General features: G+C 53.2%; 1 protein-coding gene across 1 annotated transcript in view; it reads right to left on the bottom strand.

Moving 5' to 3' along the window:
• The window catches only part of CDH4 (cadherin 4), a 129659-nt gene that overhangs the window by 38137 nt on the left and 65032 nt on the right, over window positions 1-26490 (bottom strand). Inside the window, exons 4-5 of the mRNA XM_040248713.1 lie at window positions 19580-19735; window positions 14913-15057 (exon numbers count right to left, since the gene is read on the bottom strand). Coding sequence (XP_040104647.1) covers window positions 14913-15057; window positions 19580-19735 — 301 coding nt within the window. The remainder of the gene's footprint in view (window positions 1-14912; window positions 15058-19579; window positions 19736-26490) is intronic.

Here is a 26490-nt window from a genome sequence, read left to right as displayed (position 1 = left end):
CCTGCGGGACACTGCCTTTGTCCTCATCTGCATGTTCTTGGTTCAGCTCCTTGTTCCCAGGTTGGAACAGTGTGCTGTTGAGGGCCCACAGGAGTGAGGGAGTGTGGGCACCATCCTCCACTGGGTCCTTTTTGAAGGTGCTGGCTTATGCTGAGGCTGAACTTGGCTTGGGGCCTCCAGGCCTGTTGGGATCCAGGGTGGTAATGGGCAGGGGGCTTTATTCATCAGACACATGCTAGGCATTTGCTCTGGGCTGGTGCTGCATGAGGAGCTGGGTGGACAGTGGTGTAGACGCTTCCATGGTCGAGGCAGGGGTCTCTCCTGGATGCTCCTGGAGTCTCTCACTGCACGAGGTGTGTGCCCGGCAGGTCTTCTTGCGTGCCTGTCCAGCCTTTCCTATCCCCCGTGCAGGGAGGGCCTGACACAGAGTCAGCTTTGCTGTCGACTTTGACTGAATAAAAGTTTCTCAAGGCAGATGCATTTTATGGAAACAGAAAAGAAGGCAAACAGCAAGAGGAAGGCGGAAATCTGTTTTATAGGGCTCAGGTTTTCTATCCTCATCCTCCAACCAGAGACGAATGGGCTCAGGACCCGCCTTTTCATGACTGAAAGACAGGACATCCTTGCTGGGTGGGGCTCGACGCTGTGGGAGGAAAGGTGCTGGAGGCCTGCAGCCCCTGCTGCCCACTCATAGAATCCTCAGATTTATAGTTGTTTTTTTTATCAACATGTAATCCACGCATCAGAAAATTAACCCTTTTAAAGTGCACAAGTCAGTGTATTCTGGCATATTCCATTGTGCCATTGTCAGTAGAAAGTATCTAGTTCCAGAGCATTCTGTCATCCCCCCAAAGAAATGTGTGCCCACTAAGAGTTTCCCCACATCCTCCTTCCCAGCCCCCGGAAACACACGTCCACTTTGTTTCTATGGACTGGCCTCTTCTGAGCATGGCTTATCAATGAAATCCTATACCATGTGGCCTTTGCATCTGGTGTCTTTCTCTGAGGCTAATGATTTCAGGGTTCATTCCTCTTTATGGCTGAATAATATTCCAGTGTATGGGGATGCTTAGCCCCCAATTTCCTGGTGGCTCAGCTCATAAAGAATCTGTCTGCAGGGCAGGAGACCCTGGTTCATTCCCTGGGTCAGGAAGATCCCTTGGAGAAGAAAACAGCTACTCAACTCCAGTACTCTTGCCTGGAGAATTCCATGGACAGAGAGCCTGGCAGGTTATAGCCCATGGGGTCACAAAGTGTTGGACATAACTGAGTGACTTTCACTTCACTTGCCCCTCAGTTACTGAGTGAGCACTTGCTGTGTGCAGACTCTGGGCTCTGTGCTCAGTGTGTAGGGAACAGCCATATGGCTGTGGTCCCACCCCTAACAGGCCAGTGAAGATGGGCAGAACGCACAGGAGACAGATCCTTGCAGCTGGGGTGAGGGCTTTGGAGGGGGTAAGAATGCTTGTGTCAACATGTAGAGTAACTAGGTGGGAGGGGACTACAGAGGAAGCAGGGCAGGCCTGAGAGATGAGGGCAGTGGGGTGGAGAAGGGGGAGCAGGACTCTAGGCAGGGGGGACAAAGGCCCTGGGGCAGAGAAGAGCTCTGGATGTTTGAGGAAAAGAGAGGTGGGGGCATGTGATGAGGCTGGAGGTAGGCTGGGCTCACGGCAAGGATTTTGGATTTTGTTCTAAGATCACAGGGAGATGTTTTCATCAGGAGAGTGGGTCGAATGTATGTCTTAAAGACACACAGAGGGCTTCCCTAGTGGTCCAGTGGCTAGGAATCCACCTTGCAATGCAGGGCTGGGGACACCGGTTCAATCCCTGGTCCAGGAAGATCCCACGTGACTGAGGGCAACTAAGCCTGAGAGCCACAACTACTGAGCCCACACATTCCAACTGCTGAAGCCTGTGTGGCTAGAGCCTGTGCTTGGCAACAAGAGAAGCCACCGCCTTAGAAGCCTGGGCACCACAATGATGAGTAGCCCCTGCTCGCCACAACCAGAGAAAGCTGACATGCAGCTCCAAAGACCCACCACAGTCAAAAAATTAAAAAAGTAAATAGATCAATCTTAAAAAATATATATCATTAAACAAAACAAAAGACATGCAGAGAACAGGCTGCAGGCAGCCGGAAGTGTGTGTACGGGGGTGGCAAGGGTGGCAGGGAGGACATGAACTCATTCGCTGGATTTCAGAGGGAATTGGCTGTAGTCAGACCAAGATGTTGCACACCCACTAGGATGTTTATTCCTTACTAGGATGTTTATTCCTTCATTCCACACATCTTTATCGAGTGTCTTCTAGGGGAAACATACAGAACTTCTGTGTTTTGAAAGCCATAGGAAGAAAGTCCATCAAATGCACCCACCTAGCTTCATGCAATGGCTATTCTCAAAGAATTGTGTGTAAACCCAGTTTTAATGAATTTAATTATCAGTAGAATTTCCCCAGAGGCATTCAGTATTTAAAATAAATCCAGGAAGTCCTGTTTTTAGCAAATGGTGGACAATGTTTATTTTAAACCAGTCTTCCGAGGAAAATGAGAGAAGCTGGACCTCACATGCAATAAGAGCACCTCATTCAGGGCAGAGAGACACCAGAGGCACAGACTTGGAGGGGACTGGCTGGAAAGGGGAGCCCAGGCCCGGGGCCGTCTTTCCTTTCGAGATGTTTGCTGATTCCAAATCTGACAGCCGAAGAGCTATACGGATCTTTCAACAGACTGATGGGAATGGGGAGAAAATACTGAGCTTAGGGCTGGCTGTGGGTGTGTGTGGGGGAACACCTGGAAAATGCTTGAGTCTTTGGGCTGATCTGGAAGGGCAGTGCACTTCCACGGGTGAGGGTGAATGGGAAAGAGATGGCCTCGCAGGAGCACAGCTCTAGTTAAGGTGACTTTGGTTACCAGTGTCCCCGGCAGGAGCAAAAGCACATCCTCCACAGAGACAGGTACCGTCTCACACAGCCTCAAGTCACCACGGCAACTGTTCATACGCAGGGCTCTGCCCATGATGAACCAGGCACACAGGAAGACAAAACCTGTCTGAAAACAGCAAAAGAACTGACCAGGACCAGACCAGGGGAGACTCTGATAACTGAGTCATCAGAGGCAGATTAAAAACAAATCAGCCAGGAACTTCGCTGGTGGTCCAGTGGTTGAGAATCTGCCTTGGAATGCAGGGAACACAGGAGCCAAGATCCCACATGCTGCAGGGCAACTAAGCTCGTGTGCCGCAACTACTGAGCCTGTGCTCTAAAGCCCATGTGCCACAATTAAGGTCCCATGCAGCCAAATAAAAACAAAACCCAAATCTTCCAGAAAAGTCAAAATGAACCCCTAGTCAATCACATAGGATGCCCCACACTAGGCCCCTACTGCCAGTCCCCCAGCCCCCACTGGGGCATGCCCAAGGCCCTCTCCATGCCTTCTTGTCTGCCTGTGATGGTGGCTGGTGACCAACCCCCTCCCCCGCCCTGCCAGCCCGTGCTCTGAACACACAGCTTCTGCTGGTTCCCATCGGCCAGTCTTTATTTCCACATTACTGTCAGGGAAGCTGGATGTGGGCTCTGTGTGTGTTCTGTTGCACAAGTGCGTGTGCATCAACAATGGTCTCAAATAAAAGTAGAAAAATGTCCCTGACCTGTGAAGCTCACACCTAGCAGTGCAAACAAGGAGCACAATTAATAAGTAATTGAGAACTTCCCTGGTGGCTCAATGGTAAAGAGTCTGCCTGCCAATGCAGGGGACAAGGATTCTATCCCTGGCTGGGAAGATTCCACATGCTGCCAAGCAACTAAGCCTGTTGCTGAAGGATGCTGTTCTAGAGCCCACCAGCTGCAACTACTGAGCCCGCATGCCCTAGAGCCTGTGCTCTGCAACAAGAGAATCCACCGCAATGAGAAACCCGCACACCACAACGATGAGTAGCCCCTGCTTGCTGCAACTAGAGAAAGCCCATGCAAAGTGGTGAAGACCCAGCACAGCCAAAAATAAATAAATTTAAAAAAGTAATCGATGCTGAAAGTCTGACAACTGGCTGAATAAACTGGTACATTCCCACAATGGAAATCATTTAAAGCCAGAATATTTCGACACTTGAAGTGTTCATGATATACAGCAAAATTGAGAACAATCTAGTTTCTAAACTGTGTTCTTTAATATAACAATGTGTTCATGCAGAGAGGAGACCAGAGGGATCTTTGACAGACATGCTCACGGCAATCTGCGTGGCAGGCAAGATGGGAGAAGGCGTTTTTTTCTTTGTGATTTTCTCTATATCTCCCAAGTTTCCTCCAAAGATTATCACTTGATGATCAGAAGGTAAAATGTTATTTTTGAAAAGGAAAACTGATGGGATTTTTTTCAGCCTTAATCACAATTTTGTTTCCTTCAAAACAGATTCTGAAAACCTGGCGGGTCCACAGCCGCTGCTCTGTGGTCAGGTGACCCAGGCGTGCCCAAGTGCTCTGAGCCCAAAGGCCAAGGGCAGGGTTGCCATGGCAACAAACCCAGATGAAATGTAAGTGTTCGGGGCCCTGGAACTGATCTAGGGCTCAGGGTTATTTTTGCTTCCTTCCTAGAAGAAGGGGGGTGCAGAGGTGGAAGGAGCTCCTTTCTGAAATCTGGAGAGCTGCCTGGGGGAGACGGCCTCTTCCTGTGGTCTGGGCACTCGTCCTAGCCCCCAGCGCCACCCCCAGTGGGCACTCAGAGATGGTTCCTGACTTGTGGGCCAGGCCTTGACCTGGGCAGCACCCTACCTCTGCCCCTGGCCCGTGTCCCGTGACTCACTCTCCTTACACTGGAGGGCGCCCCTTCCTAAACCCTCCAGCAAGTGTTCAGCAGCTACATCGCACCTTGGGTTGTGAACAGGGCTGGCCCCCAGTGTCTGGGAAGGCGTGACCTGGCCATCAAGTCCCCGGCTAAGCCTGACCCTTCTCCAGTGGGGCAGGTCTGGTCCACGGGCAGCCATAAGCATCCAGTAGCCCCAATGTCATGGTACACCTGCCGAGGCAGCCTGGGCCACCCATGGGAGGGAGCAATTTGACCGTGGTACCCGGCTGTGCGCTCTGCTGGGACTGCTCACAGCAGCAGCCTCTGTCATAACCTGGGAGCTAAGCCTCTCCCCACCAGCTGGGCTGTGAGATCCAGGAGGAAATCACCTTCTGTGGCTTTCTCCTTGGGTCTCCCTCCCTCCCCAGTAGAAAGGCCTGACTTCATCTTAACAAATGAAACTGAACATCGCTCTGCATTTTCATCTAAGAGGGCATGCCGTCTGCTGCCTGAGATGCTGGACATCTCTTTATTAATCGGGCCAGCAGGAAAAGGGGGAGAAGACAGAGGTTGGGCTCTAGCGAGGAGTTCATGTACAAACGCTGCCATGCGCCTTAAAGGATTAATTTCACAAGCCTTAAATCGCAGTTTAATTTGAAAACTAATTCAGCCCCATAATTGGCTTTCTGCTCAAATCACTGAGGCTAAAGATTTAAATTCTTAATATTCGGATGACTTTCAAGTATCCGGTGCCATCTGTGCAATAGTCCGTGGCATTAGTCTCAGGGGGACCTCCACCGGCACAGAGATAAAATAAATAAATAACCAGGGCCGACTAATAGAATAATCTATTTAAGCAAAAACTCTGCGTTATATAGATGAAGGTTTTTTTGACTTCATTTGCAGCATGTAGATTTCTCTGCTATTTAATATTTTAAAGTGACATTAATTTCAAAATTTATAATATAGGCCCTCATGCAGTTACAAGGGGTTAGGAAAAGCAGAGATTCCAATTAGAACTTTTTTTTTTTTTTAGTAAAAATAATCGATAAGGAGGCATCTTTTCTTGGGAGGCTCGAGAGACGCCATGCGACCCGTCTGGCTGCCTCCAGGCAGGAGAGCACACGGCAACTCTGATTTCCGGAGGGAAATGCTGTTGTAAGGACATGGACCCCCAGCTGGCGCAGAGGGGAGAGGGGGGTCCAGCTATGAGGATGGAGCTATGAGGTCTGTCCTGAGCCCTGTGAGCTTGTTTCCTGAAAAGTAGGGGCTGGGCAGCATGGCAGGAAGTGTGAGAGTGGAGGGTCAGCAGGATAAACTTGACCAGGGGTTGAGTCACATAGCATCAGACACCACTGGCCGCTGGGGTACGCTGCAGGCCTGGCCGCCTCCCTCTGCACAGGTGTGGACCCTCCAGGAGGCCTTCACAGAACTGCTGTGCACCCTCTAGGGAGGGTGGGGGCCTGGGCACGGAGGTGCGGTCCCCACCCCCGAGCTGGCCTGTGGCTCAGGCTGAGCTGTCACTGAATCCCACCCTTGCTCAGGCACATGGTGGTGATGGAGGAGGTGATGGAACAGACAGGGTCTCTGCCCCGCAAAGGGGAAAAGCAGTGATGACAACAAACTGAGAAAATGCAGTAGTGATAGGACCAGAGTGTGCAGGGAGGGGCTCCCGGTGAGAGCGGTGGGGAAGACAGCTCTGGAGAAGCGAGGAGGAGCCAGTGTGCTAGCGGTCAGCGGGAGGATGGCCAGGCTGCGCGCGCAGCCCGTGCAGAGGCCCTGGGGCAGGAAAGACTCCTCCCATCCTAATGGCCTTTGCCCACGCATGTCAGATATCCTCTGTAGGCCCCTACCTAGCACACCTGTCTTTTGGTTCCTCAACTGGACAACGGGCTTCCTGGAGGTGGCGCTCACGCTTTCCCACCCTGGAGAAGGGGCCCCTCACGCACAGCTTTTGTGTGTGCTTTTCCAGAGGGATGGTTCCCACGCTACACACTGCCCTTCTCTCCTGATAGTGGGTGTGACGCTTGGAGGTACAGCAGCGATATTGTGACATCGTGGTGAGAAATCAGAGAGGGAGGCAAAAGGCACAGAGATGGGGAGCCTGCCGGCTTCATGCGCTCATCTAAAACGCCACTTGTTTCAGCTGGGTTTTCTGAGACTTGCGTCCAAGGTTATTCCTGACCCAGGCTGGGGAGGGGAGGCAGTTTAGCTCCATGGTTAGAACTGCAGCTCACGAGCCAGATCACCTGGTTTAACTCTTGTCCCCACCTGAACCGAAGCAGGACACTCCGGGACCTCTGCCCCTACTTCCCCGACTAGCCCTGCCCCGCGCTGGCCCCCGCCCCGCACTAGCCCAGCCCGCATGTCCTCTGCACCAGCTCCTCTCTGAAATACCCTGATAACAGCATCTGATGCTGGTCTCTTGGGTGGGTTAACAAAGGCTGAGACCACCACCCCGTGGAGCACATTAACTACTTGATGACCATGAGTTCTGAGCACGCGTGGCCCGACCTACAGGCGCCTAAGAGTTACGACCCCGCCCCGCCCCGTGACCCTGCCAAGTAGAGATTTGTGCAGGAGCTAATGATCGCTCCCCCCACTCGCCCCACACACCCCCACCCCCACCCCCGCAAGAAGGGTTTGGATCTTTTGAGCATGAACCGCCTGTCCTGGTTTGGAGCCGTTTCAGTAAACACCACACGTTCCTTCACCACAACCACACCCCATGTGGGTGGACTGGCAGCGCCCGGCAGGGAGTGTGGTTCTACGGCGCGTGCTCCCCGGTGTGTCTTCTTACCTGCTCTTCGCCTCTGTTCCCTCCTGCCCACAATGCCTGTCACGGGGCTGGACATGGTTCAGCAGGTTTCCCGTCTGGAGGCCCTACCACGGTGCCCAGCCCCCAGCGGCCCGGGCAGAGCTGTTTCCATGCTGGCCGCGTCGTCAGAGCATCAGTGGTAGATGCGCCCGCTGCTGGGGAGTCCGAGGCCTCCAGCAGAGACGCGGGGCTTCCCCGGCCAGGTTCGGGAGCCTGGGAAGCAGCTGGGCTCAGAAGCTGCAGGTCAGGGGGCCCAGGGTTTTTTAACCTGTCCTTCTCAAAGAGGCCAAGTTCCAAGGAGCCGAACTTGACCTTTTAAAGATGTGCCTGCACCCGGGAGGGGCACCCAGAGGTGCAGGAGAGTGCTTGTTTCCGGTGAAGAAAACAGTTGGCCTGGGCGAGGGCCTCCCAGGGTCTCAGCCTCCGTTCTGCAGTGCCATCCCCCAACCCCATGCAACTCTGGGAACAGGACTGGCGTCGGAGGGGTGAGTGGGGGGCCCGATGGGGAAGCCTGCTCGGCTGGAAGCCAGGGTTTACAGGGGTTCCTCCAGCTTCTCCTCCTGAACACCCTCTGCTGCGGCCCACTGGCCCAGCTGTGGCCTCGCCAAGGAGGGCCCCGCCCCTTCCCTCTCCTGCGCATCCTCCTGAAGGGGGCAGGGCCTGGAGGAGCACCTGGGCCCAATCCTCCCATCAGCGCTGGGACCAGGCCTCAGCTTGGCTCCGGCTAGCCCAGCCCAGGCTACAAAACGGCCATCGTTCAGCCGTGGCCAATGGGGAGTCTGTGACAATTCAGAACGTCTGAGGTCTAGCTCGGCCATCAGGTGACCTGAGGGATTCAGGAACGTAATGTAGAGGACAGCTGGTTTTAAGCGAGTTTTATGGTTCAATCTGAGATTCCATCTGACAGTGTAACTTGCTACTAGAGTTGGGAAAATGAACCGATATTTTGAGTAAGAACATTTAACAATAGTAATAAGTTAATACCCGTTAATAGTAATTACACCATTAACAACAGCACAGGAGTCAGCTGCCACAGGTGGATGCCTTCAGCTGATTCCCCAAGGTCGGTGGTACTATCACCTCCATTTAACGATGAGACAGAGTGAGTGGCTGGCCGAGGCCTCGCCATGCCACATGCTGGCCACAGCTGGCCACCGGGAGTCAAAGATGAGTGGCTGAGTGCCACACGATGGCACCTGCCAAGTGCAGTCCCACCCCACGAGGATAAGGGCAGCTGGAGCCCGAAACAGCCTTTACCTCCGCTCCGCTCAAGGTTTCCTGTGGAGCTCCCGGCATCCAGGGAGCAAGGGGCTGGCAGATCAGTGGATGGGAGCAGAGAACACTGAGCAAACCCGTAAACAAGCCAACTGAATTTTGACAAAGGTACACAAGCAGCTCAGTGAAATAGAGAAAGCGTTTCCAACAAACAGCGCAGGAACATCTGGGCATCCGTAAGCAAAAAATGAACCAGACTGTCTCACACCTTCTATAAAAATCACACAGAAATTAACTCAGAATAGAAAAGTCAATGTCCAAAAGTGAATTTCAACAGTCTATAGCATCCCTGAAATGTGAATATGATGGAGGGGGTGGGGGAAGCGCCTTTCTTGGTTAATAGATGAACAAATTTGAAACATTAAGAAAAAAGAAATTAACTTGGAATGGACCAAGGACAAAAAATAAAATGTGAAACTTAAAACCTTTAGAATGAAGCCTAGAACATACTCAGGACCCAGGGTTTGGGAAGAGTTCTCAATACCCAACTCCAGTCCATCAGAGGAGAGTGAAGAATTGAACTTCATCAAAATGAAAAACTCTTGCTCCCAAAAGACCGCCTGAAGAGCATGAAAAGCATGAGTCCCAAAGTAGGAGGAATTATCTGCAGACCACACATCTGGCAAAGGGCTTGCATCTCAAATAAAGAATCCTCAAAACTCAATGATTAAAAAAGCAACCAATTAGAAGATGGACACAAGACATGAAGAGATGTCTCAGCAAGGAGAAGATGCAGATGGCAAGCACAGGAAGGGATCTCCCCCATAGTTAGCATCAGGGAAAGAAAAAAAAAACCACAGTGAGGTACCACTGCGCACCTATCAGAACAGCTAACACGACATGATGACACCACCAAATGCTGGTGAGGACACGGAGAAGCCGGACCACTCAGATGGTGGGACAGGAGATCGTACGGTCACCTCAGAAAAGTGTGTGGCACTTCCTGGCAGAGCTAAACACCTGGTGCCCGAACCACCCAGTGATTGAGTCCTTAGGCATTTGTCCCAGAGAAATGAAAATTCACATGAAAGTCCACATGTGAGTGAAAGTTCTTGGCAGCTTCATTACTGCCCCAAACTGGGACAAGAATGCCCTTCAAACGGTGAATGAGGGTAGGGCATAAACTGCGGACTTACAGCAATGAAAAGAAATGAGCTTAGGACACACAATTTGCCTGAATATCCAGAGAATTATACTGAGTGGAAAAACCCTGCCCCCAAAGGTAACATGGACTTCCCAGGTGGTGCTCAGTTTAGTTCAGTCGCTCAGTCATGTCCGACTCTTTGCGACCCCATGAACCGCAGCACACCAGGCCTCCCTGTCCATCACCAACTCCCAGAGTTCACCCAAACCCATGTACACTGAGTTGGTGATGCCATCCAACCATCTCATCCTCTGTCATCCCCTTCTCCTCCTGCCCTCAATCTTTCCCAGCATCAGGGTCTTTTCAAATGAGTCAGCTCTTCGCATCAGGTGGCCAAAGTATTGGAGTTTCAGCTTCAGCATCAGTCCTTCCAGTGAATATTCAGGACTGATTTCCTTTAGGATGGACTGGTTGTGCTAGTGGGAAAGAATCCGCCTGCCAACGCAGGAGATGCAAGCGACATGAGTTTGATCCCCAGGGCAGGAAGACCCCTTGGAGGAGGGCATGGCAACCCACTCCAGTATTCTTGCCTGGAGAATCCCTCGGACAGAGGGGCCTGGCAGTCTACAGTCCATGGGGGTCACAAAAGTCGGATACAACTGAGTAACTGAGAGCACACTCAAAGGTAACATACTGCTTTGGTCACAATTATATGAAAGTCTTAAAATGATAAAATCACAGATATGGAGAGCAGGTCAATGGTTGCAAGGGTAGGGATGGTGGGCAGATGCATTGGTGAGCGGGGAGATGGGTGTTAGCCTTCTTAAATGTTGCTGTCTTGACCATGGAGGTCATGCGAATCTGCACGTGTGATAAACTGCGTGGACACACACACACTCACATACACACGCGTGCTGAAGTCTGAGTAAGGGCCAGGGCTTGCACCAATGTTACACCCTGGTGTGACCCGGCATCTGTGAGATGTTGCCACTGGGGGAAGTCAGGGGAAGGGTCTGTGGGATGTCTCTGTATTACTTCTTACAACTGCATGTGCGTCTACAATCATGTCAAAGTAAAAAGATATCTTAAAAAGACATTTCTTCCAATGAGACCCTATCAGGAAGCACATTGAAGAGTTGCCTGGAGCGGTGCTTGCCTAGGAGGTTCAAGGTTGCCCAAAGCCCAGCCTTCCTGCTTCCTGCCCACCCAGGGCCAGAGATGCCTCTGTTACCCCAGACCTCAGTAAGCACCAGGTCACAATCCTCTTGGGTTTCTTCTCGTCACATCTCAGTTGAACCTTTTTTATGGGAAACTCTAATTTTGGTTCCACTTTCTGGTGCACTTGAAATAAATGAAACTCCATTTCTTTATGGAAAGCATCTATATTACAGACATAATTTTTTATAGTTATTGTTAATCTGAACTCACAAGCACGGGGTCAATTTCAAAGCTAGGGAAAGAGGATTTGATGGAAAAGACTGCTTTCCTTAAGACCGGTTTTGCTGGACAGGGATGCACACCCAGCGCCCACGTGTCCTGACAGTGGGAGTGCAGAGCCGGTGAATCTGCTCGCCTGCGTGCACTATGCGGCCACTCCTGCAGGCGCAGCTTCTGCCGGGAGGCATGAGGTGGTCCTCTCCAGGGGCGGGCCCAGCAGATTTGGGGGACACAGAACGGGGGGCATCAAGGCGGGCTCTGCAGAAAGGGCAGAGTTTGGAAAGGCAGAGGTGGGGTGTGTGCCTGGAAGCGGCAGGGCACCCACCCAAGCAAAGCTCCAGTGGCGGGACATTCAGAGGGTGGCCAGCGAATGTGCCTCCCCTTCTCATCTGCAGCCTTGTATGCAGTCTCTCAGGTCTTGGTGGCTCCTGGCCAGTTCCCTCCAGGATATGGGACCATGATCATCAGGAGGGGCCCGAAGGTCCCAGGCATGGGGAGGGACTGCTGCTGTGGCTCCATCTGGGTGGGGACTCAACATGGCAACCACTGCCCCCACGTGGCCATTATATGGAATTACAACGAGAACTTCAGCTGCTCAGCTGGATGTGAGAGTTGGACTGTGAAGAAGACTGAGCACGGAAGAATTGATGCTTTTGAACTGTGGTGTTGGAGAAGACTCTTGAGAGTCCCTTGGACTGTAAGGAGATCCAACCAGTCCATCCTAAAGGAAAGCAGTCCTGAATATTCATTGGAAGGACTGATGCTGAAGCTGAAACTCCAATACTTTGGCCACCTGATGTGAAGAACTGACTCATTGGAAAAGACCCTGATGCTGCGAAAGATTGAAGGCGGGAGGAAAAGGGGACAACAGAGGGTGAGATGGTTGGATGGCATCACTGACTCTATGGACATGAGTTTGAGTAAGCTCCGGGAGCTGGTGATGGATAGGGAAGCCCGGTGTGCTGCAGTCCATGGGGTTGCAAAGAGTTGGACATGACTGAGTGACTGAACTGAACTGAACAGCCGTATGAACCAGAATTGTGTGTGAGGCCCCTGCGACTCAGCAAAGCCAGAGAGGGCTTCATGACATGGAGGGGCCTGGGGGTCAGGGAGGATGTGGGGTGACCTGGGATCTGGCCCCCAGCAGCTGGCTGACGTCCCTGCCACAACTTCCCAGACCTTAGCTGACTCCTACCCGACTGAGTCAATACTGAATATATCTTTTCACTTGTTTTCCATTAGAACATGCGTCTGAAACCCTTCATTAGCCTATCATTCCAGAGAATAATGACTAATTTCTGGCGGTAGTTTTTCCTTATCCCACAAAGGCACTGTGTAAAACCTTCTATTATTGTAATTTACTGGGGTGAGAAAAGGACTTATAGAGACTGTTTCCATATCCTGGGCAGCCTCTTGCGTCGAGGAGGTGGGCTCGGCTCTGTCTGGACATCGCCTCCTCGTCCTGGACCAGGGCGTCAAGCCAGGCCCAACGAGGCACCGTGCAGCTCCATCCTGGCTTTGCACAAAGGGATTGCATCTCTGGTCCCCTCTGACAGTTTTCTGGGACCAGAAATGGAGCTGGGGGCACCGACGGGCTCCGAAAGTCACCCAACATTTAGTGCAAACAGTCTTGGAAAGGTGTTGAGTGCCCTATAAGGGCCAGCCTTCAGCCCGCCCGGGCCACGTCCAGCAATCTGAGGATGCTCCAATGTCCTGGCTTAAAGATTTATCAGGATTTTGAGGGGAAGATAAAGCAGTTTGTTGTTTTTGTTATCCTAATGAGTAAAGGCAGTCATGTGTTTGGGAAAACTGTCTCATTGATTTGTTCGAAAATAAGATGTGGGAGGCTTGATTTGAGGCACCTTCACAGAGTGTCCTGGGTCTTGGGGAGAGAGGACCTGCCGCTTCCGTTAACAAGAAAGTCCCCCGCCCCAACCCACCAAACCCGACAGCCACTCTCCACCCTGCTCCTTAAAGAGCTGGCTGTCAGCAGTCCTTATTTGGTTTCTTTGGTTGGTTGTAGCTAATCTGGCCACCCACCTGCCCCTCAGGGGCCTGCAGGGGACTGCAGGGCCCAGCCACCGAGGTTTCTGCAGAAACAATGTCACATTGCTTTCTCTTTGCTGACACTGGGCTGGCCCGAGCCTTCTGATTCTGAGGACAATCAGTTGTAAATGCGTTTCACCTTGTGGAAGCAGCAGCCCCTGGAGACGGAGCTGTGACAGTTGCCTCCAGGGAGAAGAGATGATAAATGCTTGCTTTCCTGCTCCTCCGCATGCTGGACGCCTGCTGACCCCTCCTCAGAGGCCCGGGAAGTCTTCCCAGGATGGGCACCCACTAGGGCTGGGGAGCGCCAGCCTCTGTGATGTTCAGATGACAGGCAACACCTTTACTGTGCGTATGTTCCCAGTATTGCACAGGGCATCACTTATGAATCAAAATGACCCTTAGTTTCTCTCAATTTCAAATGTTACCACAGTCCGAATTTTAGTGGCAGCTTCCAGCAGCCCTTAGCAGGGGCCTCAGCAGTGGTGCTTGGCTCAGCTCCACACTGCCCCCTGCCTCTGCCTGCCCCAAACTGAGTAGTTGTCCTGAGGACAACTGCCCCCCCCAACCCTCCCCCAAATCAGGAGACAGTGTGGGGCTGGGTTTCTCAAACCTTAGCAAGTGCAGAGTTACTTGGAGCTTGGCTGCCTCCTCGGGGCCCCACCTGCAGAGTCTGAATCAGCGGGCAGCCACCAGCGATGCATTTATAACACATTCCCAGGTGACGCTGGGGATCTCTGAGCTGTCGTGCCAGCATCTGCTGGGAACTAGCGCCCATGTCCACACTGAGGGGTTGGGACTGCTTGCTCCACCTCCTCAGGCCTTGAGTCCTGTCTGAGCTGAAGGGGGAGGGAGGCGCCCACTTCTTGGTCTTTATGGGATCCAGAGAGCAGACATTGTAAAGTGGTCGTTATCATTTATGCTGGACAGGAGTCCTTAGGAAGACGGGTCAGCTCTTGGGTCAGCTCTGAGGGGGACCAAGGGCTTCAGCCACACAGCTCACTTCAGGCTGAGGGAGTCAGCCCTCTCAGGTGCTTCCCACTATGCCCAAATGTGCCCAGGAGGCCTCAGATGGCAGCCTCCTCCCCGACCAGCCCCAGGACCTTTGCACATGCTCTCCCTGCCACCAGACTCCCTCCCTGCCCTTCTGAGTGCTGCTTCTGATCACAAGTCAGCTCCTGGTCCACAGGTCACCTCTGCAGAGGAGCTTTCCCTAATCTACAGCTGTTCCCATGACTCAGCGCCCAGGGGGCTCCTGAGCCAAATCGTCACCTCAGGGGCTCTGCTCCCTTGTTTTGACCCTTCTGTCTGTGCTTGGCCTGGACTGTGAGGTATGTGGGGCAGGGATGCCCCTCCCTAGGGCATGCAGTGGGTGCTAAAATAAACCATAGGTGATGAGTCCCAGGTGTCATCATGGCGGCGGGGGCTGCGTGTCCCTCCTCGGGAATGTCCCTCCCTTGGGGCTCAGGGCTCACCTGGCTTGGAGCCTTCGTCCACGGACCCGTTGTACACCTGGTTGAGGAACTCGGGGCGGTTGTCGTTCATGTCAATGACATAGATGTACAGGTCGATGGGGTTCTCCACCTTGTTGCCATTCATGTCCACAGCATGTGCTCGGAGCTAGAAAGAAAGCAACATATGCTGTCAGGGCCAGCAGCTGCCCCCAGTGGGGAGGCGCCTGACCCGAAGCCTTGTGAACCACCAAGAGCAGGTCTCCTGTGACCTACAGCCCTGGGGTGGGGCTACAGAGCAGTTCAGGGACCCCTCAAGGGGCAGCCTGGGGAGTGTGGGGTGGGCTTGGAACACGTCATGAGTCTGGGTTCTCTCATCTGTGGAAGTGGGAGGTGTCCTGGGAGGGCGAAACAGGGCGACCATGGGAGCTGGAGGCTGACCTGAGGGTCCACGCTGATATCCATCCCTGAACCACTGATGCTGAGGACTCATGTCTACCTAGAGCAGCTGCAGAAAGGCCATGTGTGCTAACGGGGTCGGGGCTTAGGCCCCTTGTTGCCAGGAGGCCAGGCCTGGGGGAGACTCAGAGAGGAGACACAGTGGGTCCTTGAACTTGGGCATCCACTTCGAGTCTACCCTGTTGGCCATTCACACCCTGGCTTATCTTTCCTGGGGCAGCAGAGAGGAAATGGGTCCAGGGGCCCTGGGGTGGAAGGCCCCACTGGAGCCTTCCCTTCCAGGGAAGGTGCTCCAGGGAGCTCCATCTGGGAACAACTCAAGGTACATAGGGTAGGTACCCCAACTTGGGCTGACGGGCCCACAGGGGCTGCTCAGACTCCCCTCTTCGATTTTGGATTTTTATTCATTCATTCATTCACTCATTAATTCATTCGCTCAATCAATATCTATTGAGGGCCCACCTGTGGCAGGCACTGGCTGTGCCCTAGTCCATGGCTCCATGAGATCCAGGGCTGCCCTGGGGCTTCTCATGCAGGAGATGGCCCCTGAGAAGGCATGTGACTGTGTGACCCATGGGGTGGGGAAGAGGCCAGGCAGGCCTCTTGGAGGAGGTGATGCTGGAGCTGAGCCCTGGAGGAGGAGCCCAGAGGACAGCAAGCATGGGGGATGCAGAGTGGCTGAGCCACGGGCAGCAGAGTGGGCTGGAGTGGGGCCATAGGGGCCCTGAGACTAGATGGGAAAACCACACTTGGAGGTGGAAGGGGCCAACCTGTTTCTCCAGACCAACACTATGACTGTCACACAGCCGTGCCCTCATCTGTCTGTGGAAACCATGTCACCCTCGAAACCAAACACACTGGACTACAGGATCCTTATGCCAAGACAGTGCCAAGTCAAGGGTGCCCAGAGGAGCCTCCAGCAGGAGAGGTCTCTGAGCTGGGGGCCCCACCCAGTCATCAGGCAATCCCCTTGGTGCCCTGCATCCCCAGCCACTCTGCCAGCCTTGGGGGAGGGGAGGGTGCCATCCATGACTGCAGGAGGGGCCTTGACCTATCCGCAGCCTCGGCCGACAGCCCTGTGTAGAATTTTCCCCTTGAAGCCATGTGTTTGGGGAGAGCTCCAGGCCGGCTTCGTGGAGGAGACGATCCGTGTCATCACAAGGAGACAAGCGAGCTCAGGTTCCTGGGCGCAGCAGCCTGCAGAGCCAAGCAGCTGCCCCTTCAAGACAGATCAGCTTGAAGCATCACTTTTAAACATCTCAGGGTGGGGTGCTGTGTGGTTGCTTCTCCCAGCCGACCGCTCCCCCAACACCCCCCCATTGGGCCTCCGCTCCTGGAGCCCAGTTTGCACCTCCCTGCTGTTGACGTCCTCCCATGGACGGCCAGTGTATGCTTGCTAAGTCACTTCAGTCGTGTCTGACTCTCTGTGACCCCATGGACTGTAGCCTGCCAGGCTCCTTTGTCCATGGGGATTCTCCAGGCAAGAATACTGGAGTGGGTTGCCATGCCCTCCTCCAGAGGATCTTCCCAACCCAGGGACTGAACCCAGGTCTCCCACGTTGTAGGCAGATTCTTTACTGTCTGAGCCACCAGGGAAGCCCAAGAATGTTGGAGTGGGTTGCTGTGCCCTCCTCCAGGGGATCCTCCCACGGGCAGCTGGGCCATCCTTCATCTTGTCAGATGCGGCCAGGCAATAAGGCGCCGAGCCAAAGGTTGAGGAGGCTTTGAAAAAAGTAATTCTGAGCTAAAATTAAAGTTATTATCTTCTAACTAAAGTGACACCCCGGTTGGGCCGCTATCTTTAGCAGCAGGAGCAGGCCGAGTGGAGCTCTCGATGGAAAGTGGTTGGCAGGGTCTCCTCATCCCCCTCCAAAAGCTTAAAACAACATTTGATAGATTGTGTTGGAAATCTCTAAGAGCCCACCCACCCCTCCCCTCCATCTCAGGCTGGACACACAGCTGCAGGCTTGGGGATAGGGGTCTGTCTTGGCATTGGAGACAAGAAATGCTTTGTGATTTGGAGATAAAGAATGTCCTGAGACTTGCAAATCTGGGTGTCTTGTGCAGAGTAAATTTCCTGCAACGCGCTGTATGTGCCTGCCATGTGCAGGCTCCTGTTGTCTTCCGTCAGCCTTGCACTGGCTCTGGCTGGGAGTGCCCCGAGACCTCCACGGGTGCTGCCTCACCTCATTGTTCACAGGAACCACGAGACGGGTCTGTTGGATTTCTGTTCACAGGGAGGGAAACGGAGGCTCAGGAAGATCCTGCCCAAGTTGACCGCTCGTGGCCCCAACAGCAAGGCTTCCTAAGGAAGCCATGAAGGTGCCTCTGTGGAATCGCCTTGCAGAGCAGACAGTGATGCTCGTCTGTCTCGTGATCACAGGCTTCACACAGTCACCTCCAGTGACCCGTGTCCACGGTCTCTCAGGTGGGAGGTGCTGCCCCACCCCCTCAACAGCCATGATGACGGTGGAACTCGGGACAGGATTAAACGGCACCCGTCAGGGGAGCAGAGAGGACTCTGGGATCTGAGGCGCAGGTTCCAGGTGGGAAGGTTACAGGGGTCACCCCGTGATCGAGTCACGTCATGTGGGGGGTTGACTTTAGTGGCAAGGAGACAGTCTGGGTGGGCAGAGGTAACTAAAATCAGAGCCCCACTAAAATCGTGGACTCTAAAATCAAAGCGATTCTCTGGCCCACGGCAGGCAAGGAATCGGGGAGCTATCTCTCAGTCCACAGCCAAGCGGGTCTCCTTTTCCCAAACGTGTCTCCTGCTTTCCCAGGGTCTGGTTTGGGGATGCAGGGAGAGGGGGTGTGGTGCTCTTGGGATCGAGCTGCTCTTGGGGTGCCCAGGGCTGGGGGGTCTTCAGAGTGGACAGTGACACCTGGGTGTGGCTCTGAGCTGTTTGCACCGAGGTGCAGAAGGGGCTGGGGAGGCCCGGACTGCCACGGGATGGGGCCCACAAGTCCTCCAGCTTCAGCCTCCTGTCTGTCCCACTTCACAGGAGGCGAGTGCGTGACCCTCATAGTCATTCGGGCCTTGTACTCAGAAGGGTCTGTGTGTGGTTTAACGCTTGGCCGTCATCATCTTAAAACACGTAGTAAGCTCAGAGGGGCCCCCATTTCATCTTGTGCTGGACTCAGAAATTCTGCAGCCATCCTGGGCTAGGAGCTGAGTAGTTGAGAGAGGAAAGCCTGTGACTCAGAGGGGCCTGCCCGCCCCCAGTGGTGGGTTCTGTTCTCCGCCAGGGGATGTGGTATGGACAAGCCTGCCCGTGTGGAGCCTCCCTTCTCAGGGTTCCCATCTGGCACTGCGGGCTGAAGCCAAGTGAGGTCAGTGCCGGTCCATAGATGACACAGGGCAGAGGCTGCGTCCTCCTCACCTGAAGGTCTTTGTGAACATAACCCGGGAGCTGGGAGTTCTGATGCCCTGGCTGTAGCCACAGAGGCAGCCTTACCATGTGCTGGGCTGTCCTGAACACCGCAGGGATGCTCACCCTGAGTCCTCAGAACACACGCTGAGGCAGCCTGACTGTTTCCCCTTTGCAGGAGAGCATGGAGGTCGGAGGGGTTAAGGGCACAGGTCTCAGCTGCTGGGTGGGGCTGCCCAACCCTGCCCCCCAGGTCTGGCTCCAGCCCCTGCCTCCCGCAGGTGCAAATGCTCATCCCACGAAGAGGAGGCATAGCCCAAAGGGAGTTGGACGCCAGGGCAGGCGGCGTGAGAGCCGTGCACCCACCGAGCTCTAGGGCCAGTTGTGTGCCGCCAGGCCAGGCGGCCAAGTGGAAAGTGGTGGACGGGCCCTTTAACTGAGCCTCGCAGCCTTCACTTTCTCATGGTCTTTTCCTCTCCACTGGCAGCTCCCCATGAAAGCAGCAGCGCTCGCTCAGAGCTGCCTTTCTGCTCTCAGAGGAAGGGGCAGAGGGGCTGGGGATGCGTGTCCAGAACTGGAGAGGTGGCAGTGACAGGTCAGCTGCACCACCCCTTCCCCAGCAGAACTCCCAGCAGGTCCTGTGGGCCCACGGCTCTGACCAGCAGCTCCTCCATTGTGTCCCAGACCCTCCCGGCATCACCGGGGACACGTTACCAGAGCACATTCTCTGCCCACCTGCTCTGTGAATTGCACAGCCCGGGGAGGCGCCCCGCAGGCAGGTGGGCTTTTCTGATATGGACTTGGGTTTGCACTCCCCTCCAACCGCCCCCCGACCTTAGGACGGAGTCCAGGGACACTCACATGGTAGGAGGCTCGCTCCTCCCGGTCCATAGGCCGCGTGACGTACATCCGGCCGGACATGGAGTCGATGCTGAAGACCTCCATGGGGGGCTGGTCAGCGCCCACGCCTGTGATGCTGTATCGGATGGGGATGTCATTGTCCTTGTCGGACCGGATCTGGAAGGGGGAGCAGACGGGGGCGAGGGAAGGTCAGGCTTCTTACCGGGACCTTACGTTCATCCCACTGGATGGCCTCACATGATGTCTCTCTCAGGGGCATGTGAGGCCACAGCCGGCGCTTGGTCCACTCTGGGGACCAGAAGGGCAGGTGAGGCCAGGGGTTCACTGAGAGCCTGCACTACATGTCCGGTGAGCCCACCAGGTGACAGGGAGGAGGAGACACAGTATTCCAAGAAGAAAGGGTCTGCAGGGAGCTTGGCAGAGGTGAAGATGCCCACGGTAGAGCCTGAGTGACGGTCTGAGATGGCTGAGGACCTGGCACAAAGGGCCCTCACATCAAACCTCCCGAAAGACAGGGGCGAGGACACAGCTCACTGCGTGGGGTTTTTAGGGAAAAGGTCAGGGCCCAAAACACTTGTGCCCCCGAGTGATCATCTGTGCAGAAAGGCAGTGAGCATGTTTGGATGTGCAAAGACACAGAGAATGTCCCCTGTTCCTGCTCTGGTCCTCCTGCCCTGCCCTGAGAGGGGGTCACAGCAAAGACTTCGAGAACAGGGCTTGCCTCGGAAATGCCCTCCCACCAGCATCTGGACAGAGAAACACAGCCCTGAAAGATGTTGTCAACGTGGTTACAGAGCTGAGTACAGGCGCAGTGTTTACAGAAATGGTATATTGTGGAAAACAGCAACTTAATAATGGTGAAGAGTGAAAATGATAGTCACTCAGTCGTGTCGACTCTTTGTGGCCACATGAACTGTAGCCCGCCAGGCCCCTCTGTCCATGGGATTATCCAGGCAGGAAGACTGGAGTGGGTTGCCATTTCCTCCTCTAGGAGGTCTTCTTGACCCAGGGATCGAACCTGGGTCTCCTGCATTGCAGGTGGGTTCTGTATCATCTGAGCCACCAGGGAAACCCAAGAATCCTGGAGTGGGTAGCCATTCCCTCCTCCAGGGGATCTTCCTGACCCAAGGATCAAATCTGGGCCTTCTGCATTGCGGACAGACTCTTTACTGTCTGAGCTACCAGGGAAGCCCCTACTAATGGTGATCTGGGTCCCACATCTAAAGTAAGCTAGCAAAGCCTGAGAGTTGGGTGAAGAAATGGAAAGAACAGAAGAAAAAATGCACAATTCTGTGCTTTACGTGGGTTGGGGGCGGACTATGCGGACACACACCAGATCGTTAGATAAATGCCCGACTATAGGAGACGGCAAGGACACCCACAGAATTACACATAAGGTGCGTGTCCTTCATTCAGATGAAGCAGAGGTCCTGGGCACGCACGGGGCAGCTGATGGGCAGGAGACCATGTAAGACAACAAGCTTCTCCGATGGCGAGAGATTGTAAATAAGCCACAGGGGCGTGAAAGCAATAGCTGATGGGGCCAAATTAAGATTAGCATAAACTCTGAATACACCTTTAGAAAAGACAGCTTTTAAAAATCAAAGCCCAGGGGACCATGGCAACATTTTACAAAAAAAATGGACCACAACAAAAACCTCAAAAAAATTCCACAAAGCAAAATTGACCAGGACTTCTTACTAGAATAATATGATTAAAATTTAAAGATGATTTTTAAAGAGATATTTTAGAAAACATTCTGAAGTAACCACAGGTTAAGAATCAAAACTGCATTTAGCTTCCCTTATGGCTCAGCTGGTAAAGAATCCGCCTGCAATGCGGGAGACCTGGGTTTGATCCCTGTGTTGGGAAGATCCCCTGGAGAAGGGAAAGGCTACTCACTCCAGTATTCTGGCCTGGAGAATTCCATGGACTATGTCCATGGGGTCGCAAAGAGTCGGACACGACTGAGTGACTTTCACTTTCACTTAAAAATAGTAATGACAATGAAACAGCGAAACCCAAGGAATTTGGCCAGAGACGGAATCAAAACAAACCCTTAACTTCAAATATTTTCATCATTAAAACAGAATTACAGTGAATGAACTGAGCATTTATATCCAGAAGGAAAGGAATGACAAAGCAGGATATGGTGAACACCCGGGTAATTAAGACGAATGCAGAAATTTCTGAATCTGAAAACAGAAAAGTTGGAAGGATTGATAAATAGATGCAAGAGCTGTACTCTGGGGAAAAAAATTCATAAGAAATAGATGTACCTTTGGCAAGCTTAAGAGGAAAAAATAAGACTTAAAACATCTATTTTATTCTTTATCTTTTATGCGAGCCAAGTTGAAAATCCTGATGAACGGGTTATTTTTTGAGAAAATATAAAATTTCACAGTTGGCTGAAGGAAGAACAAACGTGAAGAGACTGCTAATTCTTCAGGAAATTCCTCGGCAAAGGGCTCGAGGGTCAGGGGAGCTTACCTAGGAGGTGTTTAAAGTCTTCCATAGAAGAGGACATATAGAGAAAACACCTGCCCTGGCTTTACAAATCCTCCCTGGTACCAATCTACTAAGACCACAAAGTAAGGTAACTGCAGAGCACTCCCCCAGGCCAGCGGAGGTGTGACGGTCAGCGTGGAGACACCAGCAGGTGGGGTCAACCCACCAGAGCTGCCTTCATCAGCTGAGTAGAAGGGCCTGGGTGACCAGAGAGAGTCCTGGCTAGGAGTTACTGCCCAGCAACCTCCCAAGAGTCACGTCAAATGAGACCAGACTTCCTTTGCAAACAAATTGGTTTCACCATGATTATCTGATTATCTTAGAAATGGAGGTGATTATACAGAGAAAAATTAGGTTTTGGTAGAACTCTGTGCCTTGAGATTCTAGTCCTGTTTGTGGTCTTTGAGGTTTTATTTTTTACCTGTAACTGTTAGAGCTCTTACCTGTAAGTGGACTGGATTTGACTTCTAGTTTCCTCAAATATCTGGCTACATGGTTCCAGACCAATGCTTCCAATGTCCTTCTGCCCTTCTGACTTGGAATCACTAAGAACTGTGCTGCTATGCTCAGTTGCTCCATTGTGTCTGACTCTTTTCGACCCCATGGACTGTAGCCCACCAGGCTCCTCTGTCTGTGGGATTTCCCAGGCAAGACTACTGGAGTGGGTTGTTATTTCCTCCTCCAGGAAATCTTCCCAATCCAGGGATAGAACCCGAGTCTCCTGCATTGGTAGGCAGATTCTTTACCTGCTGAGCCAACTGGGAAACACTAAAAGCGAAACTGCCCTTTTCCCAGAGCCCTGCAAACTAAGGCTGGAGGAGTGGGAATGAACTTCAGGGAAGCACCTGAGAGAGCTCATGCACAGACAACCTGCATGCCTGCTGCCGTGCCAGTGACCACTCAAGGTTCCCCAGACAAAACACGATCCCACCAGAGGCATCCAGACCACAAAGATGCTGTGAGCTCACCATCCAGAAATATTCTCGACGGGCTGCCTCCCACCCCAGGGCTCAGAAACAGGTCTGGTCTAACCAGTAAGTTTGGTTTTCTTTGGCTTTCATAGAGATGCCTCCTATCATAACCTGATGGTATGCCTGCCCTAAAGCCTGCCCGCAACCCCACCCCCTGAAATGAGACAACTGTTTACTGAACTGACCTCCTCTCAGGACTGAGAGATGGGTTCAGGGAGATGGAGCAGCCTGCCAGCCCAGCTTCCAAGCCTAGAAACTGCCTGGGGGAGTGTCAAAGGCAGGAATGAGGGTTAGTGCGAGGGCCCTGCCATGTGCTGCTGGGTGTCGTGACGTTTGTGCTGCGGGCACTTGAGAACCACCAGCTGCAGGAGGCGCTTTCTCTCTGAGTTCCCTCATCTACCTGGAGAAGAGCCTCAGAGGGGCTCAGGTGTCACAGTGGCCCCTCCCCGGAGTGGGAATTATCCATCGAGGAACATCGTTGCTACCAGTCCTGGAAGGGGGCCTGGAGGAGGGCAGACCTGTCACAGCTCTCCTCCGAGGGCCATCATCTTTCCTACAAGTCACTTTGTCTCCCCCTTTCTCTGGGTTGGGAAGATCCCCTGGGGAAGGAAATGGCTACCCACTCCAGTATTCTTGCCTGGAGAATTCCAAGGACAGAGGAGCCTGGCGGGCTATAGTCTATGGGGTCATAAAGAGTTGGACACAACTGGGTGACTAACACTTTCACTTTCACTTTCACTTCCTCTTAAACCTGAATTCTAAGGCATCTTGGGGAGCTGCTCATTTTTCCCTGGGTCTCCCCGATGTGTACATGAGGCACACATGTTAACAAACTTCTGTTTTTTCTCCTTTTGTTTACCTGTCTTTTATTACAGGGGTCTCAGCCAGGAGCTCAGAAAGGGGAGGGAAGTTGACTTTTCCTCCCCTACATGCCTAGTAGGATTTACCTCAGAAACTAAGGGCAGCTTTTTCTTGAGCAGCTGATCTCTGTAGCTTGACAACCACCACAGGATGGTCTCTATGGAGGTGCCTCAGAGATTTGATAATGAACATCCTTTCCAACTGAATTTGGACCGTTAGCACAAGCCATCCCCGAGAAAACTCCGCTTCTGAGAAAATTCGGCTTAATAGAGAACCACTTTCCTAAACCAGCAGTGACTATTTACATATCAGAGGTGACCCCACCAGGGCAAGAGCGTGGGGGTAGGGACACTGGCCACCCTGACCATGATGGTGGCTTCCTACCTGATACACTGGAGGACGGGGAACAGAAAATGCCAGGAACAGTCGGCAAGAAGGAGGTGATGCCTCATCACACAGGCGTCAGTGACCTGGGGTGCTTGGGTGTTGACCAGGGTCTCCGGGAGAGGAACAGTCACGTGCACACATGGGCATGTGCATGCGGGCCACGCACACACGGTACGCATGCATACGGGCACGCACGCACATACAGGCTTGCGCACACTTGGGCCCGCACACATGGGTCCTCAGAGTCCGTGAGGAATATCTTCGCTCTGGCTTTCTGGGCTCCTCCTGCCTCGCATCAGGTCAGGCTCCCCTGCCCCTTCACTGCCCTAAGCAGGAGCACTGACCACGGTCTAGCTGGATGCCTGTCTGCACCCCCAGGCTCCCGGGGGCTCCCCTCCCTCTATCAGCGCTGCCCACCTCCTGCTGGAGAGAGATGAGCGGTCCCGGCCGCCCGCCTTCTGCCAGCTCCTTGGCTCCCAGTGCCGTGCGTCCCGGACACGAGGCTCTGGCCTGTCGGCATCACACATCCCCTCTCTGTCCACCAGGGATGGTCCTTCAGGCAGAACCACATCTGACCAGCCCTGTCCAAGGCGCTGAGCAGGGAGGAGTTTTGACCCAGCTCCATTCCCTGGAATCCGTTTGTAGAAAGAGGGTCCTCCCTGGCTGAGTTCCCTCATCTCCAGATCTGGGGGGCAGGGAAGTGCCTGCGCCTGATCGATTGAGGGCAGAAGGAACTGAGAAACTGGGCAGAAACTCAAACCAGTTCTTCTTCCCAGGAGCCAGGAAGATTCTAGAAAGGCTGGTGAATTCAGAGGCTTGCTTTGAGTTTAGCTTAAGAGAAGAGGACGTAGGGTACACAGGAGGGCCCCCGAGGACGGCGGTTGAGCTGAACTGGATGAAGGGGGGAGTGTGAGCCCCTACAGTCCTGCAGAGACACCGCCGGCCTGCACCCTCCCGGCCAGACTGCCCATCCTTCACAGGGAAATTTAATTATGAAACTGCTGAAAAGAACCCGCCACACATTTAAAGATTTTGATTTTTTTGCAAAGGAATCTCATTACATCCTGACCATCAGGCCACATTCCCCTAATTCTCCAGGTGCTGTTCAGCGGCGCCTCCTGAAATACACACTGAGTGAGCCCGGGGCTCTCAGGACGCCCTCAATTCTCCCATAGTTTACCGTGTTAAGAAGAAATACTGTGTGAATGAATTCACCAGATCAGGCGAGAGCGGTTTCTCCTTGATTTGTGGCTGGAAAATGAGAAAAACATCCCAGCGGCGTCCGGCAGGGCCGTGAATAAAGAGTGGAGACGGCTTCCATCACCCGTCCTAGTTTTATGACGCCACCGAGGATCATGCTGTTTTGCATTTGTTATGAAAGGACAGAACAGATGGTAAAAGGTTAGTTTAAAGTGATGTCTACATTAAAATAACGTATGGTGCCTGGCCATTGTGCTCACCCAGGGACCTCGTTCGAGGGCCGGCTCCATCCTCCGGAAAGGCTGTCTGGATGGCAGGATTCCGGCAGAATCTCCCCCAAGGAGGAGGTATTTTCCTAATTTCAAATGAACTTGAAACTGGAGAAAAGTCACCCTGTGTGGTCTTGTGAATTGCAAAGGCCTTGGAGGTTTATCCCAAGAACTGAAGGAGTGGAGGGTCCTATGGATGCAGAGGAAACCTCGCCCCAGGAGGGGAAGGAACCTGTTATCCCTGGGAACCTCACTGTTGGCTGGGCACTCCCCACCCCAGTTGTTTCAACAATGTCTTCACTCGGCCCAGACGGCCTGTGCTGTGCGCCAGGCCCCCTGCGCTGGGTGGACATGGTCCTGCCCTCATGTGGTTCATGCACCAGACTGCATGTGAGCTCAGTTGCTCTGTCGTGTCCTACTCTTTGTGGCCCCCTGGACTGAAGCACGCCAGGCTCTTCTGTCCATGGAGTTTCCCAGGCAAGAATACTGGAGTGGGTTGCCATTTCCTCCAGGGTATCTTCCAAACCCAGGGATTGAACCCACATCTCCTGAGGCTCCTGCATTGGCAGGTGGATTCTTTACCACTAGCACCATCTAGGAAGTCTCATGGACCAGAGGGATTAGATTTAAAAAGTGACGGCCAGTCAGTGCAGAATTATAAGATGACAGTTATGAAATGGGGAAAGAACAGGGTCTGTGAGAGACTCTGGAAGGA

This window comes from Oryx dammah, unplaced genomic scaffold, assembly GCF_014754425.2.
Source record: "Oryx dammah isolate SB20612 unplaced genomic scaffold, SCBI_Odam_1.1 HiC_scaffold_10, whole genome shotgun sequence".
Taxonomy (NCBI): Eukaryota; Metazoa; Chordata; class Mammalia; order Artiodactyla; family Bovidae; genus Oryx; species Oryx dammah.
Note: the sequence above shows the minus strand (reverse complement) of the source record. Positions and strands in the feature narration are given on the sequence as shown.